General features: G+C 36.9%; 1 protein-coding gene across 6 annotated transcripts in view; it reads right to left on the minus strand.

The window, feature by feature from the left end:
- USP40 (ubiquitin specific peptidase 40) overlaps nt 1–18,153 on the minus strand; it is a 103,346-nt gene that overhangs the window by 45,382 nt on the left and 39,811 nt on the right. For all 6 annotated transcript variants that reach the window (XM_037741744.1, XM_017537687.2, XM_017537686.2 and 3 more), the window contains 9 exons: nt 16,535–16,706; nt 14,347–14,431; nt 13,322–13,392; nt 11,632–11,951; nt 9,091–9,214; nt 7,750–7,807; nt 4,401–4,454; nt 3,180–3,268; nt 1,534–1,620 (listed from right to left, as the gene is read on the minus strand). In XM_037741744.1, coding sequence (XP_037597672.1) covers nt 1,534–1,620; nt 3,180–3,268; nt 4,401–4,454; nt 7,750–7,807; nt 9,091–9,214; nt 11,632–11,951; nt 13,322–13,392; nt 14,347–14,431; nt 16,535–16,706 — 1,060 coding nt within the window. The remainder of the gene's footprint in view (nt 1–1,533; nt 1,621–3,179; nt 3,269–4,400; nt 4,455–7,749; nt 7,808–9,090; nt 9,215–11,631; nt 11,952–13,321; nt 13,393–14,346; nt 14,432–16,534; nt 16,707–18,153) is intronic.

Below are 18,153 nucleotides of genomic sequence, written 5' to 3' on the forward strand. Positions count from 1 at the left end.
GATAAGTGTATTTTTTATACGATAATTATGAACTCATAGATTTACAGATTTTATGTACTTGTTTCAATTAATTTTTATTATTTTTCTCACTGATGTTCAAATTGTCTCATCTTTGACTAGCGGGCTCCTCAATCTCTTTGATGATTCCAACAGTCTTTGTCAGTAGCTTCACTGCTTTCTGTGATGGTAAGATGTTCCAGGCTCATCTTATACATTTCCTGACCTAGCTATGTAACCAGCCATTATTCTAAGATGCCATTGTTCCTGTTAGTAAGAATTGATATTTCGCAGCCATACTCTGGGTACTAGGGGTACTATGCTGCTACCAGGTTGGTCACTCTTTCTAATCTGTGTCAGGGGACAGAGCTAGAAAAAAATAAATATTTTTTTTTGAGACAGAGTCTTGCTCTGTCACCAGGCACCAGGTTGGAGTGCAATGGCGCAATCTCAGCTCACTGCAACCTCCGCCTCCTGGGTTTAAGCAATTCTCCTGCCTCAGCCTCCCGAGTAGCTGGGACTACAGGCGTGCACCACCACACCCAGCTAATTTTTGTATTTTTATTAGAGATGGGGTTTCACCATGTTGACCAGGATGGTCTCTAGCTCTTGACCTCGTGATCCGCCAGCCTTGGCCTCCCAAAGTGCTGGGATTACAGGTGTGAGCCACCGCATCCGGCCTTCCTTCATTTCTTTTTTTTTTTTTTTTTTTTTTTTTTTTTTTTTTAATTTTTTTTTTTTTTTTTTTTTTTTTTTTTTTTTTTTAAATCACACTGATTTTGTCTGTTTTACAATATTAAAAGTCTCAGTTCTCGATAACAGCAGTATAATTATTTATTTATTTAATCATATACACACATATATACAAACATTCATACCACTGTGTGTGTATATAAATATCAGGAAAAAAAGCCAAAATGTTAATACTGGTAGGATAAGGGATGAAAGGTTTTCATTTAATCAGTTTCCACATATTCAAAACTTATATAATAAAAAAACATTATTGATAGTCAGAAAGAAAAACATAGTAATGTTATTCAAAATTTCAAGTTGAGGCTAGGCACAGTGGCTCACGCCTGTAATCCCAGCACTTTGGGAAGCCAAGGCAGGTGGATCATCTGAGGTCAGGAGTTTGAGACCAACCTGGCCAACATGGTGAAACCCCATCTCTAATAAAAATATAAAAATTAGCCAGGCATGGCAGCAGGTACCTGTAATCCCAGCTACTCAAGAGGCTGAGGTAGGAGAATCGCTTGAACCCAGGAGGCAGAGGTTGCAGTGAGCCAAGATCACGCCACTGCACTCCAGCCTGTATGGCAGAGTTGAGACTCTGTTTCAATAAAATAAAATAAAATAAAATAAAATAAAATAATTCCCATTGTCAAGCTCCCAAAATGATTCCTCTAGTGAGTACATATAATTCTCGGAAGTATATCACATTAATTCTAGCTTAGGGCCTCCAAATCTTAACAGAGGATACTACTGCTCCTCACAGCAAACACACAGCCTCTGAAAACAAAAGGTAAAATTACTTACATCTTTCACAGATACTGTTTCTTCTACTATAATTTCCATTTCTGTCCCAGGTTGAACATCACTCCCCATTGCAAAAAACAGGAACAACTAAGATCAAGACAGAAGTGTAAATGCAATTTAATCTGAATTTAAAAATCCAATAAATGTATTATTTACTTTCAAAAATGTAAAACCAAGGGCCCATGAAACTTTAACAAAAAAATCTCAAATTATATGAAATTACGACTATGATTAGTAAATTAGTGTCACAATTTAAGCAATAATTTTGCCTACCCAGAAGTAAAAATTGCTTCATCATCAATGTTTTTTACTCCCAATAAATGTTTCTCACATCCACTACTTCTTTTTCTTTTTTTTTTTTTTTTTTATGGAGTTTCACTCTTGTTGCCCAGGCTGGAAGGCAGTGGCGCGATCTCAGCTCATTGCAATCTCTGCCACCTGAGTTCAAGCAATTCTCCTGCCTCGGCCTCCTAAGTAGCTGGGATTATAGGCATGTGCCACCATGCCTGGCTAATTTTTTGTATTTTTAGTGGAGAAAGGGTTTTACCATGTTGGCCAGACTGTTCTTGAACTCCTGACCTCAGGTGATCTACCCGCCTCAGCCTCCCACAGTGCTAGGATTACAGGCGTGAGCCACCACACCCGGCCAACATACACTATTTCTTCTATGATCTCCATCTCTGTCTCAATCACTCTGAAAAGGAATTTGTAATTACCACACAGCTAGCATTAATGAGTTTTTTGTCTTAGTCACTTGGTTATGATTTTATTTTCTGCCTAGGGATTCAAATTATTAGAATTCTCAAGACTGCAAAAGAAAAACACAAATCTGATCTCTTGTCATTTCAGTTCCTTATAGCCCTGCTTTTTCTTTCTAACTCAACCTCACTTGTCATGTTTTCCTTCCTATCAGCTTGTCATACACTATTTGCTAGAGGTTCAGGGAAAAGCAAATTAAGGGGGAAGTAGTCAGGAAACTAATGAAGTGAATTTGGGAACCACGGGCAGCCTGATCTGAGTCCAGATTACCCTGCTACAGGGTATTCACAGTAAGAATATCCTTATGATTTCTGTAATAAGCTGATTAGCGAGGTATAGCTTCTGGTAAAGGTCAAACCTGATGGTGTTTTACATAGAAAATGGACACTGATACAAGGCAAAAGGGAGGCTGCTCTGAGACTATATAAGTGCAGAGAATAATGAAGTCCAAAATTAATAAACTGTGTTTCATTAAACCTAAAATGCTACTGACTGTTAAGACTTACTATTTTCTGTACCAGTGCGAGCTATAACTGCAGAACACCCCTGACTATAAGATGCAACCTAATCTCACAGATGTTAAAACGTGGGGAAAAGAAGGTGTATCTTAGAACTTAGGAAATAGAGTGGTTGAAACTGTGGCCACTCAACATTAAAGATTCCTTTTAAACACAAAATCTTCATAGAAAAAGAAACATAAATATGCTTTGGCATAATTTTGTATATTTAAACATCTAGAACTATAAGGATGTATTCCTGAAATAAAATGTTATCATTTAAGAAAAAAACTTTTAGAGAAAAACAGTATTACTGGGATAGTTAAGGTATGAGTTATAATTCTGGTTATGGAAGGGTTGATTTTGTTTTGACAGGTGATCTTATTTTACCTGAGAGGAACTTGGTGCTTTTCCAAGACACAGTCCCAATGAACTTCCCATCTTCAATTCTGCTTCCTTCAAAGTATAGCTGTCCGGTACTTAAAAAAAAAATTTGATAACATGATGAATGTTACTAATTTCTAGCTCTCTTAAGAAAAATAATATACTGGCTGGGCGAAGTGGCTCACACCTGTAATCCCAGCACTTTGGGAGGCTGAGGCGGGTGGATCACCTGAGGTCAGGAGTTCAAGACCAGCCTGATCAACATGGAGAAACCCCATCTCTACTAAAAATAAAAAATTAGCTGGGTGTAGTGGCACGTGCCAGTAATCTCAGCTACTTGCAAGGCTGAGGCAGTAGAATTGCTTGAACCCAGGAGGTGGAGGTTGCAGTGAGCCAAAATCGTGCTATTGCACTCCAGCCTGGGCAACAAGAGCGAAACTCTGTATCAAAAAAAAAAAAAAAAAAAAAAAAAAAAATAAAAAAAAAAAAAAAAAAAAAAAAAAGAAAAATAATATACTGAAATCAGTATTTCTTTGAAAATCAAGAATATCAAGAAAGAAGAAAAATGAGTTGCACTTCATGCAAAAGTATTACATGCACTATGATTATGTTTGATTTTCAATTTCCATACTCTAAGAAATTTTGTTCTTGTTTTCTCCACAACAATGCTAAAAGGAAGCTATGAATACCTACTTTCCTACTTAATAAAAATGACTTGTTCAAAGAGCTGTCGTTTATATGGATTAAACAGCAGATATTCCAAATCAATCCATAAATGAAGAACTAGCTTCTTCAAAGTTTAAAGTTGAGATTGTTATTACCATCATTAGTTAGGCTCATTCATGACTAAATTAAATCTAATGCTAAGAGGTGATACAGAGATGAGAACTGAATATTTTATTTCATAATTGTTATCACAATAAAATTAGCAAAACAAACAGAAAAACTTTGAAAATAAAGCTGGAAAAAATATAACTAGATCAAACCCATGACTAAAATGAGAATCAGATAATCAGAAAGACCAGTGTTTCATTCAGAAAACAGAAATGTTTCTTCTGGTTAAGGTTTTCTGTAATATAAGGGTAAGACACCTGGATGAAAATATGTCCCATAAATCAGTTTCTAAAAGGCAATTTGTAAATATTAGGTATTGGAGGCCACTATTAAAAGTATCAAGAAAGACAGATGAGTACAAGCCACCTTTTGAAAGTTATCAAAAAGATTTACCTGGACAAAGAAGCTTCCCATTTCTATCAATAGGTCTCAAACAGCTGTTGTCAGCTATAAATAAAAGGAAGCTGGTTAGGGCATCAAATACAGAAAACAAGAGAGAGATGCTCTACTGTGTTAATTAGCAGAAAACTACAGAATGCTAAAAACAAAAACAAACCTAAAACCCCCCAACAACCAAAGAAAACCCCCCCAAATAAGTACAGGCAGTCTTTTTTTTTTTTTTGCACAGTAGTGCAAGACTAAAAGTACAAGGTGAAACTGTGCAAAGCAATCTTAATAATCAATGGAAAAATTATAATTGTTCCATGACACTTAAAAATTTTTGTTGAAACATTTAAAACTCTCTTCGTTATTAATACTATACATGTATTGGGAAATGAAGAAACAGTAAAACCAATATTTATACTATAATTTAAAATACTAGAATCTTTGAGAATTAAAATGTTTTCTGTCTCTGTGAATTACATATGAACAGTAGTTTAAGCAGAGCTTGGTTTCTTCTAATTATATAACTTGTGATATGGAGCGACATCTTTCCTACCCTGTGGCAAACTGCCAAACTCCTAAGTTTGGATCAGCTGCCAATATTTTACATATTTTGTGCTTTTAATCTCATGTCTTTGAGAACTCTTCTAACATGAATTTTTTGCCAGTGTCATGTCTGCTGAGATGTCTTCCTTCTTTTTTCACAACCACTATCCTCACTTACTTTGGTAAGTTCATCCTCATCAAGTTCCTCAGCTGCCTATCTAGGCTCTTGAGTGACAGCAGGGTCGACACTCCCACAGGTAGCTGCTGCTTTTCTATTTCCATATACCTTTTTTTTCTTTGTCTACTTTCTTCTCTGTTGGTCAATTCCCTCTTTTAATTATATATTCTTGTAAAATGTCATGGTGGGTTTGTCACTGGGAGAAAAGGTGGCAACACAACTACATGATTTGCTATCGGTGTAGTGAAGTGTACATGCAGTGATAAACCACCAGCAGAATTGAAAGAAGTTAAGTGACTGCTTACTGCTTTTGGTGTACATGTGTTATTTATGTGATGATTTTTGCCTTGAAGAGCTGGTAGTCAAGTGTGTACTTAAGTCAGTTACAGTTAATACACCATATACCATGGTTGCTGAAATTTGAACCATGTTGCTAGGGGACTGATGTTATATAACTAAATGGTAGTAATGGAATTTGTCCTTATCAGAATGGTACAACAAGACTGCCTATACTTAAAAGATGTCAGGTGATTTTATGCTTATTAAATGGGCCAGCATGCACTATGTTTGAGAATATAGATTCTTGCTTTGGAAGAATATTTCCTCAAGATCCCCTGGTGTTTGGAAGAAGCACACCAAGTTTTCAGTTCAAACAGAATTCTTAAAAAGTAGGACATAAATTGGAGGGGTGGAGGAAGGTTGAGTGTTCTGAAAGGACAACAATGATGCGTGTGAGCCTTAGAAGTTCTAACTTTATTAGACCACAGCAGAATCTCTTTCTGAGATTCCTGAGTTCAATATCTTACATTGCAGTAATATGAAGCTAGCATACAAACATAAAATTCTCACATGAATCTCTTGTCAACTGAAACAATTTATTTAAAGAGTTTTATTTAAATTTATTTAAATTTATTTAAATAAACAAATTATTTAAAGAGTTCCCAACTTAAAAAGTGCTTTTAAAATCTGTTCACTTTCACTGAACAGGTACTTACTGTGTATTGTCTATGTGCCAAGCACTGTACTAGAAACTGGAAATACAGTGGTAAGCAAACCAGTGTAAACTCAGTCCTCGCAGAACCTTATCTAATGGGGGAGGTGGATGTTAATGACACAAATAAAAGGGCAGCTACAGTGAAAAATGTGATGAAGGAAAAGTACAGGGTGTCAGAAGAGTACATCAGCAAGATTAACTGGGATTGTGTAGCCAGGCATTAAAGGAGAAGGAACATTTCAGATGAGACCAAATAAACAGCTAGGGTTAAACGCAAAGGGAGCTGAAAGACAGACTGAGAACTAAGAAGTCTCGGGAGCTGAAGAAAGCTCGTGCACTGAGAAACGCAGAGAAGTCAGCATGCGAACTGAGTTGTGAATAAAGCAGATCACAATGAGGTTACAGTTAAGCAGGGGTCAAATTATGCAGGTTCTTGTAGGCTAGGTTAAGGAATTAACCTATGTGCAATAGAAAGCACTAAATGGCTTTGAGCGCAGGAGTGACAGGAACTCATTCACATGTATTGAAGATGATCAAATGGTTTGGAGAGGGGCAAGAGTGGAACAAGGGAGACAAATTATAGGGGATGACAGTGAACTATGCATTTTAATAAACCAATGATTTTTAATGGACTTTAATTGCAGTTATAATTTTTTTCTAATAAAATACATCCAGTTTAAATGTATATGGTTAAACCTAAATTTGCATATGACCCAGCAATTCCAACACAGTATATCTATGCAAGAGAACTGAAAACATATCTCCATACAAAGACTTATGTGTAAAAGTGTATAGTGGCATTATTCATAACAGTACAAAAGTAGAAACAATCCAAATGTCTATCAACTCATGTTTGTCCAGGATAAACAATATGTGATACTATCCATGTAATAGATAAAAATGGATAAAAACCAGTCAGCAATACAAAGGAACATGCTAAATCATGGATGAACCTCAAAAATGACATGCTACATGAAAGAAGGCAGACACAAAACACGTTTTATGATTCTAATTATATGAAATATTAAGAAAATCAAGTCTGTAGGGACAGAAAGTACATTAGCAGTTGCCAGGAGTTTGGAATACAAATAGGTACAGGGATCTTTTTGGGGTAACGGAAGTATTCCAAAACTGGATTGTAGTGATGGTTATAGAACTCTCTACATTTACTGATAATTACTGAATTATACACTTAAATTGAGTGAATTTTATGGTATGTAGATTATATCTTAATAAAGTTGTTAAAACCTAATGCTAAGTGAACAGTGAGTTTGTAGAATGTACATTCAGTACATAATTTATATAAATATGAAAATATCATATGTACATATACACATATATGTAATGATAACATATATAGTTCAATATGAATACATGGACTAGATACCCATCCAAATCAGATATACTCATTGTATCTCAGGAAGGAGAGAAAGAACAAGTCTGAGGAGAACACAGAGAACTTTAACTTCATTTATAATGTTTCAAATAAAAACACATGACAAAAAGTTAACATTTGTCCATTTAGTGTGGTAGGTACATGAGTTTTCCCTAAATTATTTTTTGTATTCTCCCATATTTTTTTCAATTCAAAACCAAAATTAAATTAAACTAAGAACCAAAAAGCAAATGTAAATGATTACCTAGTTCCTTCATTAATTTTAATTCCTTTATGGCTTTAATTCGAATATCAAACACCGCCTAAAATAGAGAAATAAACTAATGACTATGTATAGATTGTAAAAAATGTAAGGAGGTGAAAATGAAGATTCTCACTGTGTGCATAAACAAATTATTTGAGATATTAATTACCTGACATTAAGTAGTTTTCCCCACTTGAAATATTTTTCCATCCCTGAAATTCTTTCATAAGATCAAAAGCAAAAACTTAGATCTTCATAGTTAAGTTTTTAACAATTGATGTTAATTGGAACAGAAAGGACACCTACAGAAAACTAAAGAAACAATTCTAGCTGAAAGGCGATGAGCTGGCAACCACTAACTTTTCTCATGAAAGCAAACAAAATAAACTGCAGGCAATCACACTTCTCTATGTTAGGAATGATGAATGTGGGGCTAATAAGCATAAAAATGTCTAATATGAGCCCAAGAGCACTATTTAAAATTTGTTTAAATTACTTTAGATTCCCTTTTTTAGTTTAAGCTAATTTCCTCTAGGTTATAAAATCTTGGAAATTTAGGAGTAAAACCGATGTCAGGCATAATATACTCTATCCTCCCACCAATACCCCACACTGTGAAAACAAGAAACAGACTGAAGTCATAAAGAACTTCAGCAAAGTCTCTCACTTAGGATCAAGGTACTAGATCTTCTCAACTTTAGTATATTCATCTTATAGTGTAAATATTAACACAACTTAAGAAATTATAATATTTATATAAAAGAAAACATTCTAGTAAGTTTCAAATTGTTATAAAAAATCCATAATGAATTGAGACTACATAAATATAAAAAGACATTTCCTGAGATGATGTTTAAGGAAACTAGTCTTCAAATGGAGAACTGAAAGAGTTCCTTTTAAGAACAGCTGGCTTTATAGAAAAACAGAGTATAATGTGAAACAATTTAAGATAAGTTAAAAAAACAAAAGTCCGTAACACAAAACCAAAACATACGTATACATAGTTTAAAAAAAATACAGAAAAGACCCTTGAAAATAGTATTTTCAAGAAAGCCAGAGAGTTTCATTTTGTGGGAGCCAGAGGATTCCATGAACTAACTAAATAAGTAACTCCCACATTCTAATTCTAGGCTTTGGAGGAAATTTTAAAAGGCATGTATTTTCTTGAAATATGCTAAGGGCTAACATAGGTAAACAAGCAATAATCAAATGTTAAAAAGCTGACTTCCTAAGATTTGAAGTCTATTGAGACAACTGTTCTAAAAGATTAAGGTATTGTTTTTTAAATAAAATTCTGTTAATGAAAATCCATCCGCTAACCTTTAATTATATTCTACTCACTGTATTAACAGTTGCTGATATTTTAACCTGCTTCTCTTCAGATTCTAACTGGCATAAATTTTTAACATGGAGCCAGTCAGTCTCATTCATACTAGTGACCCATTTCTCTTCCTTGGTCAACAAGCTGTAGGTAAAAAGAAAAGATCAGAAATTAATATCTTTTCTTAAGCATCACTTCTAAAACTCTGCATGTGTGCCTTAATGTGACTAATGAAAGGTGACCAAGTTCTATTGAGTCATCTCTATGAAAGTGGGCTATCCTTGCAGGGTGCTGTTAGGCAGTAGTCTATGGAGTCTATCTTCTTGACTCCAAATAGTCTTTGATTTATGCACATAATTTGTTGCCACATTTTTCACAGAGAACTTCTGTAAATGAACAATCAGTTGCTGACTTCTGCCTGCACCGTGCAATCACTAGGGGGGCTTTAAAAGAGCACCTATACCAGAAGCCCACCCCACTGGATCTAGATTTAGTTTAACAACAGGGCAGCCATGTGCAGCCCGTAGAATGAAACCGCACAAAAGTGCCACATCTAATGAGTGTCACACATAGCATACACATTGTATATTTGCATTTTTGTATAGAGTTTTGTTTTATAATAGCGGTTGGCAGTAGAGTATCTTGTTCTAACATCTCCTACAGAGAGTAGTAAAGGGTCTTGAAGGGGTGCCTTCTTTCTAATTCACACAGAAGCACTAATGGGCTTGCATAAGTCCTCTTTGGGAATGTACATCAGAGCCCTGAAACATAATTCTACTCTTTATCGCAGTTATTTCATTCTGAGATCCTACCTTAGGCTAGCAATCCCAAATAAAACAAAGTTTGAAGTACGAGCTGTTCCCTGATGACTACCTTACAATAGTGAAACATTGTATGATAATCATGACAATGATCATCACATATTCACTAAAACATTTAGCACTTACCTGTGTGTACTTCATAAGCACTTAACTCTTTCAATCCTCTCTATGAAGTTGGCACTAGTTATTATTCCCATTTTATGGATGGGAAAACTGAGCAGAGAAAGATAAAATATCTTGCCCAGGGTTCCACTACATCCTACTGACTTGCTCAGAAGCACAGTTACGCAAACTATAATGCCACGCAGATTACTATGTAGCCATCCAAGGTGGTTTATAAAGAGTCTACAAATCTCAGGGTTGTTGGGGTGGGGGGATGGAGAGAAGGATACAACTTCTTATCTACAAAATAATCATTATTAGGTTTAAAAAGAAAGGCACCCGAATGCTAACAGTGGTTGACACTTCATGGTGAGTAGGATACTGTTTTGGGTCTCTTCAGTCTTCACTTTCGTAATTCTCCAGTCCTAATAAATATATACTGCCTTTTATAAAGGAAATACAGAGGTTCTTTTAAACAAGGTGGGGAATATCTGAGAAACCCCTGTCCAAAAGAGTTATAGTGGTAAGTATAATATGAAATAAAAAATGATGAGTTCGTGTCCTTTGTAGGGACATGCATGAATCTGGAAACCATCATTCTCAGCAAACTGACACAAGAACAGAGAATCAAACACCACATACTCTCACTCACAGGCAGGTATTGAGCAATAAGAACACATGGACACAGGGAGGGGAGCATCACACACTGGGGTCTGTTGTGGGGGTGCTAGGGGAGGGACAGTGTGGGGTGGGGAGGGATACATGGGGAGAAATGTCAGATATAGGTGACGGGGGGATGGAGGCAGCAAACCACCTTGCCATGTGTGTACTTGTGCAACAACCCTGCATGATCTGTACATGTACCCCAGAACCTAAATTAAAAAAAAAAAAAAGAAAAAAAGAAATAGCCTACAAGTGTTCTGCTTCTCTGCATCACAGCCACTGTAAATAATGATACAGAGGTCCTGCAATCGAAGTAAATTTGTAGCACTGAGAAAACGGGGAACTTGAAGTCCTCGATATACGGAAATATTGCAGTTACAGTGTATGACACAATGACTATACAGCAATGTACTGCCACAGACAGAGATGACAAAAAGAGAGATGTGGTTTCAAATGTGACCACAGGATTCATGGGGGTAATTTGCTCTATTCGAGGCAACTGGGCTCTCAAGAGTACAGAAGGGATTATAAGGAAACAGTGAGTTGTCTTATGGGTCTCCTGAAACAAAATATCGAGAAACAATTTACCCATAATGTTAATACTTTCTTCAGGAAAATTTTCTGGAGTTTTCTCTGTGAGAATGTGCCTTTGGTTTTGTAACTGCCGCTAATCGGAATTCACTCGATAACATTTTGTATTACAGCCAACTAACTGATACCCTATATAGTATAAAAAATAAGGGATATTTATATTATTTTGTCACCACATTTACCAAAAAGTCCCTTTATAAAAAATCATCTTTTTCTCTAAGTCACATAACCTAAAACATTCCCATATACAACATTTAGAACATAATGTCTAGGAATAAAGAAACATTCAACTCTTGTCACTAAAATCAAGCTTTAGAGTTCTGCTGGATGGTATTACAATTAAAACAACTTTTGGAAATCCTTTTTCTCTTGTTAGTGAGTTACCTGTTATCATCATGAGAATCCCGAATTAAAACTGAGCTTCCATTTCTGAGCCCTTGCTCCCTGAACGTCTTCCTCATGTCTTCCTGGGGGATGGCCGTCCAACTCTCCCTACCTGGACATCCAGCACTGTTGATGAAGATGACACCTGCTGGGATTGCTAAGGCTGTGAGGACAGTGCCCACTTCTGCATTAGATGGAAAGACATATGGAGATTCTATCACCTGCCGACACTTTTCTCCTTCACTGCTTGTGTCTAGATGAAGAACATTTAAAAGCAGAGGTTCGCAGTCAATACCAGTTTGAATGTGGACTCCACCAACCTGCAATCATATCAAGACAACCATTAGTATAGGTGATATTTGCCACCATTGTAAATGTTAAAAGATTACTCTTAGAGAACTACCCTCATTTTTTCCAAGAAAAATAAAATTTTCACAAATGTCTGTTAAGCATCAGAGGAACAACTTCAGATTTTTCTTTGGAAACTTTCTTATCCACCTTTTATTTTTTTAGGAGAGAGATCTATTATAGACCAGAGATAGAGATTTATGAGTTATCGGGGTGGTGATGAAGCCAGATTGGCCAAGGTCAGTTCACAGAGTAGCTGAAGTGCTCCTGGCTGCCTTCTGGGGATAGAAAATTCACTTTCTATCTGCAAACCACCCCCACTCCCCAACTCAGTACAGCTCCTCACTCTTCTAAATTCCCACAGGCATACACAGACCCCCACTCTAGCACGTATGGTGCAGTTCTTCACACGATGAGGGCCTAAAAGGACACAAATTGACCGGCCTTCGACCTTGCATCTGACACAAATAAAAAAGGTACTCAAGAAACATGTCCTTGATATACAACTAGCATTGATCGTCCCTAACATTTATCAAGCATTTCAGTAGTTTCCTAATATCTAATTGCCCTGACACGAGCTGAATAAAATTTCATTAGTGACTTTTCTTTTTTTTTTTTTTTTATTTTTTTTTTTGACTACTGACATCAAGTTATAGATCTTTCAAAGAATAAACTTTATTGACTTATCCTCTTGCATATTCGCTTTCTTTTTTTTTTTTTTTGAGATGCAGTCTTGCCTGTCATGCAGGCTGGAGTGCAGTGGTGTAATCTTGGCTCATTGCAACCTATACCTCCCGAGTTCAAGTGATTCTCTTGCCTTGGCCTCCCAAGTCACTGAGACTACAGGCATACGCCACCACGTCCAGCTAATTTTTGTATTTTGAGTAGAGACAGGGTTTCACCATGTTGGCCAGGCTGGTCTCGAACTCCTGGCCTCAGGTAATCTGCCCACCTCCTAAACTGCTGGTATTACAGGCCACAGTGCCCAGCCATCATAACTTTTTTTGTTTTTGTTTTTTTTTGAGACAGAGTCTCGTTCTGTCACCCAGGCTGGAGTGCAATGGCACGATCTTGGTTCACTGCAACCTCCGCTTCCCAGGTTCAAGCGATTCTCCTGCCTCATCCTCCCGAGTAGCTGGCATTATAGACACATGCCACCATGCCTGGTTAATTTTTTGTATTTGTAGTAGCGATGGGGTTTCACCATGTTAGCCAGAACAGTCTCGATCTCCTGACCTCATGATCTGCCTGCCTCGGCCTCCCAAAGTGCTAGGATTACAGGAGTGAACCACCTTAAAACATCCAAAATTATCATGAATATTTCTTCAGTAATTTTTTTTACCTCTATCCCATTCCACACAAAGATGTCTTCCCCATCAGCAATTTCAGTTTCACACAGTGTCAGTTCATCCCCTAGAAAGAAATCACCAGTGAGACCATTCATCATGACCATCAAAAAGACTGAGCTAAAGAAAAAGCTGAGACAAATATTTGTTTGAAAAGTATTTTTACTAAGGAAAATTTAAAAAGTAGTAATTATCTTTATTCTACTGACATTATTTCATTTTGTAATTTTTCTTTAAAATGTTATTACAAACGCTTTGTGAACGTGATGGCAGGACAAAAGAGTTAATACAAAGGCCAAGTGTACTTGAGGCATGTGACACTGGGAACGGGAGCTAAGCTGAGGCATGGAATGGTTCCAGCTTCACCAATATGTACATAGCACATGCTGTATGTCTTTGTGTGCTTCATGTCTCTCAACTTCAGTTTCCTCATTTATGAAATGGGGATAAAATAATTTTGTGAAAATCAAGTGAGATAATTAACATAAAACACCTATTACAAATTTTGGCCCAAATTAGATGTTAACTGCTGCTGCTGTTAATTCTCATTGTTTTGCTGCTATTTGAAGGAAGTAAATGCTTTCCAACTCTCAAAGTATTTCTTGTTTTGCTACAAAATCTGAAGCTGAGAGTTGAGAGAAAATCAAGCCACATAAATATGATTCAGGTGGTTTGAAACCATTTTGTTCAACAATATGTGTTAATATAAATAATTCTAAAGTTTTTCAAGAAATTTTTGGTAGAGGTAGCCTTTATTTCAGAAAAAATAAAATGTTTCCGTATTAGAAGAATTTCACACATCCAAAATTATCATGAATATTTAATGTTTTTAATGTATCCATAAACTGGATACATTAAAACTTTGATAAATTATTTCTTTTGGAAAACTTACAGTGTGAAGATAATCTACTTAGTTAAGAAAGCAGTAGGTGGGGAATGACTAACAAAGAATAGAAGATCAGAGATGAGCCCAACAAAAATATAAATATAGAGTGAGTTGCTGTTTTCATATTTATCTTACCGTCAAGTGTCTGGTAAATGTGAAGTCCTGCTGGTACAAGCTTTGCAACACTAAGAACCATGTCACCTTCCCAAAATTCTAACAGCTGAAGAATATAATGAAAGAAAAGAGAACGTTGAAAAGTCACATATGCTTACCACCTTTCCAGGTTACTGTGCCAACTGACGTGTAGATGACACAGGGAGCAAGCAAACGAATACTCTCACCCCCAACCAACAATGAGAACTCGGAAATAAGGCAACACTTGTTAAATTAGTCAAATCCAAAGATGGCTAATCTCCTCCTTTACCGAGTGAAGAATTCTGGCATACACAAAGGGCACAACAACCATCTACACAATTCTGCTTAATATACACAAAGACCACTTTTCTCAGAAAGCAAGTTGATGAGCATGCCAGCCTAGGAATTTTTACGCAAAAGAGCAAAACTAATTTGCTGAATTAGTACTGTTCAGGGAAATGCAGCACTGACTCTAGCAAGCACTCATACTCTAGCTGCTTGAAAGGAATGTCTCCCATTGCCAATTTATAAAGTGGCATTACCAGTTTGCTTCACAGATTACCAGGTCTTTCTAGATCCAAGAGTCTGAGCACTGTGGCAACGTCACCAAAATAATATCACCACAAAAGTCATTTTCATCTAGTCTTTCTCTACAATGCCATAAAGTATTTTCTTAATAAGAACTTTCTTATTTGCAAGCAATTAGTTTGCTGTGAACTGAGCTTCCTAGCCTCTTGTCAGTAGCGTCCTACTAAGAGAATAGTTAGTAGAGATATACACTTACAATACCAAAAATCACAGACTGGAGTATACCTCACACTTACAAAGTGAGTAAGATCTTTCCATTTAAAATATCCCTCTAGACAGGTTCAGATTCCCACACCCACCTGTATCAACAGTGCCAGAATTGGCTTAGAAATAAACTTCGAATGAAAAAGTTCAAAAATATTAGACAATTTTAGAAATCCTGGCACTGATAACCTCAAATAAACTAAGGTTAAAAGCAAAATGCTTTGCTTTTCTTAGCAAAAGAAAATCAAAAGAAAGCTAATAGTTTTGTGAGTAATAGGATTTTTCAGAAAATTCATTTAACTAGTTTCTGGGGAAAAAACACAAAAAGCTAACATTTTCTATCTCCTTTGATCGGAAAGTAGTATGGAGCGATAGTGATGAAGAGGAAAAAACCCTACATGAAGACGAGAAAGACCAGGGACGGAGTCCCAGCTCCACTAACTAGATTTAGGACCATAGGCCAGATATTGAGTCTCTTTAAATCACACTGCCATTCTTCAAAATGGGGCTAATGAGGTTAAAGAACCAAATCACATAATTTATATGAAAGCAGTGTAAGTAAAATAAAGAACACTGATGTTGCTATTATCATCATTAAAACATACCTAGAAAAAATATTTGGAAACTACAAAACTTTTTTTTTTTTTTTTTTTTGAGACAGAGCTCGCTCTGTTGCCAGGCTGGAGTGCAGTGGCGCGATCTCAGCTCACTGCAACCTCCGCCTCCTGGGTTCAAGCAATTTTCCTGCCCCAGCCTCCTAAGTAGCTGGGACTACAGGTATGCCACCATGCCCTGCTAATTTTCGTATTTTTATTAGAGACGGGGTTTCACCATGTTGGCCAGGATGGTCTCAATCTCTTGACCTTGTGATCTGCCCACCCTGGCCTCCCAAAGTGCTGGGATTACAGGTGTGAGTCACCATGCCCAGCCTCACTGTTTTTTACTATGGATTAGTAGATACTTTCCTTCACTTAAGAGTGTTATTAATAAATAATGTTCTATACTATAGGGTACAAAGTTAGTTGCTTTTACTTGTTCAGTAATTCTCAGTTGTAAAGAACATGCTCATCTTTTTCTCACTCTCTTTGAAAGACAATTTGCTTTCATTTATTTTCTAAAAAAGAGACAACTTTATACTCCTTCTTCCCTCCAAATAAAATCCACCAGGCCTGACTGTCCACTTGAAAAGCTGCTGGTAGGAGCTGTGCAGAAAAGCCTCTCTAAAAGACTTAGGAGGAGGAGACAAGATTCGGGTCATCCCTCTATGAAGTGGCAGATGTCAGATCTTCCTAAGCAGCTTTGAAAAATAAAATTGTATCCTAAACAAAATGAAATGGAGACTCTAGCTGGAGATGGTCCTGGATGTCTCAATTAAGAGGAAGTAAGGCTACATTACCTGAAATATGGACTGCCGGAGATCTCCTAAAGTTTTTCTTTTATCAAAGGTCAAATCCCACACGCTTTCTGTTTGAGAGACTACTGGGTGCAGAGCCCCATTGAAGAAATGGTACTGAGGGCCCAGGTGAAGATGCAATTCAAAAGTATTGTTTGCAGAATCACATTCTGCCCTTTAAAAAGAGGCACAAAAATACACAAATACTGTGTTTTTATAACAGACACTGTGTTTTATCTCAAACCAAAGATATCTGACTTACAATACAAATAAGTTCTCCATCCCACCTAAGTAACAATTTTTCTTCTATATGCCACAATTAGTCACTTTAGTTTTTCAGTCAATAGCAAAAGTTCAGCTGTCACCATGAATTCCAAGAGCAAACTGTTTTTAATGCAGGCTGCAATGTTAACTCCATTTCTCTGAACAAAGGCTGATACTTGAAATCTTCTGAGATTATATTATAGTTATTAACAAAATGCTAGAGACCTGCTCGCATAATTTTAAGTAGCCGATTTACTTCTGTCATCTATCATCCTTATTTTCACTAGATTTTGCAGATTCTCCCATGAAACTTTTTTTTTTTTGAGACAGTCTCACTCTGTCTTCCAGGCTGGAGTGCAGAGGTATGATTTTAGCTCACTGCTACCTCCGCTTCCCAAGTTCACGAAATTCTCCTGCCTCAGCCTCCTGAGTAGCTGGGACTACAGGCAATCACCACCATGCCCAGCTAATTTTTGTATTTTTAATAGAGATGGGGTTTCATTGTGTTGACCAGGCTGGTCTTGAACTCCAGACCTCAGGTGATCCACCCACTTCAGCCTCCCAAAATGCTGGGATTACAGGCCTGAGTCACGGCACCCAAGCCCATGAAATATTTGAAGCCAGTAGCATGATCCTCCAGAATGCATGTTATCCAGGCTAAAAGTCCTTGGCAGCAGCCTGGTGTTGGCTGCTCTTCTCTGAATCCACTCAGCTGACTCAAAGCCAGCGCGAAACACAGGTAGAGTCTGATTAATGTGGAGCTGGAACGAGGCTCATCACACAACTCAGGTTCTTCAGGATACAGTACTTTGATTAACGTGGCCAGAGAGCACGACCACATGAAAGACCTCAGTGTGGGCTGATGACAACCCCTTAGGCTCTGCTTTTTTTCTTTTCTTTAAATAACAACTGCTAGTCCAGACCACTTATGCCATGCAGCTTATTTTTTGGATTTAAGATATTTCACTGTCAAGTTATAATCTTTTTAGTATCTTTGTTTTTGTTGTTTCTTTGATCTTGTGCCATTCACTGTACTTTTTCCCCCAGCTCCGAGCCAATGTTAAAAATGTCAAATACATCCTGCCATATAATCAGGCATTTGGGTCCACAAGGAGATCACAGGAATACCCATTTTCCTAACCCAATATCTTACTAACCCTATCAGAGCACAAATAAAGAACCAGTTCTTCAATCAAAGGTGAGGCCCCAAAAGAGAATGCTGAGATCATGAAGTTCTCACAAACCATCTCTTTAAGTAAGAATCCATTATAGGCTTTCCCCCAAGATTAGCACTGGATTTAATAGGTTATAGAATCCATATTTCTCTCCTTCTGAAAATCTGCCCACCTCTGGTCCTC

The sequence above is a fragment of the Cebus imitator genome, unplaced genomic scaffold (assembly GCF_001604975.1).
Source record: "Cebus imitator isolate Cc_AM_T3 unplaced genomic scaffold, Cebus_imitator-1.0 Scaffold106, whole genome shotgun sequence".
NCBI classification, from domain to species: domain Eukaryota; kingdom Metazoa; phylum Chordata; class Mammalia; order Primates; family Cebidae; genus Cebus; species Cebus imitator.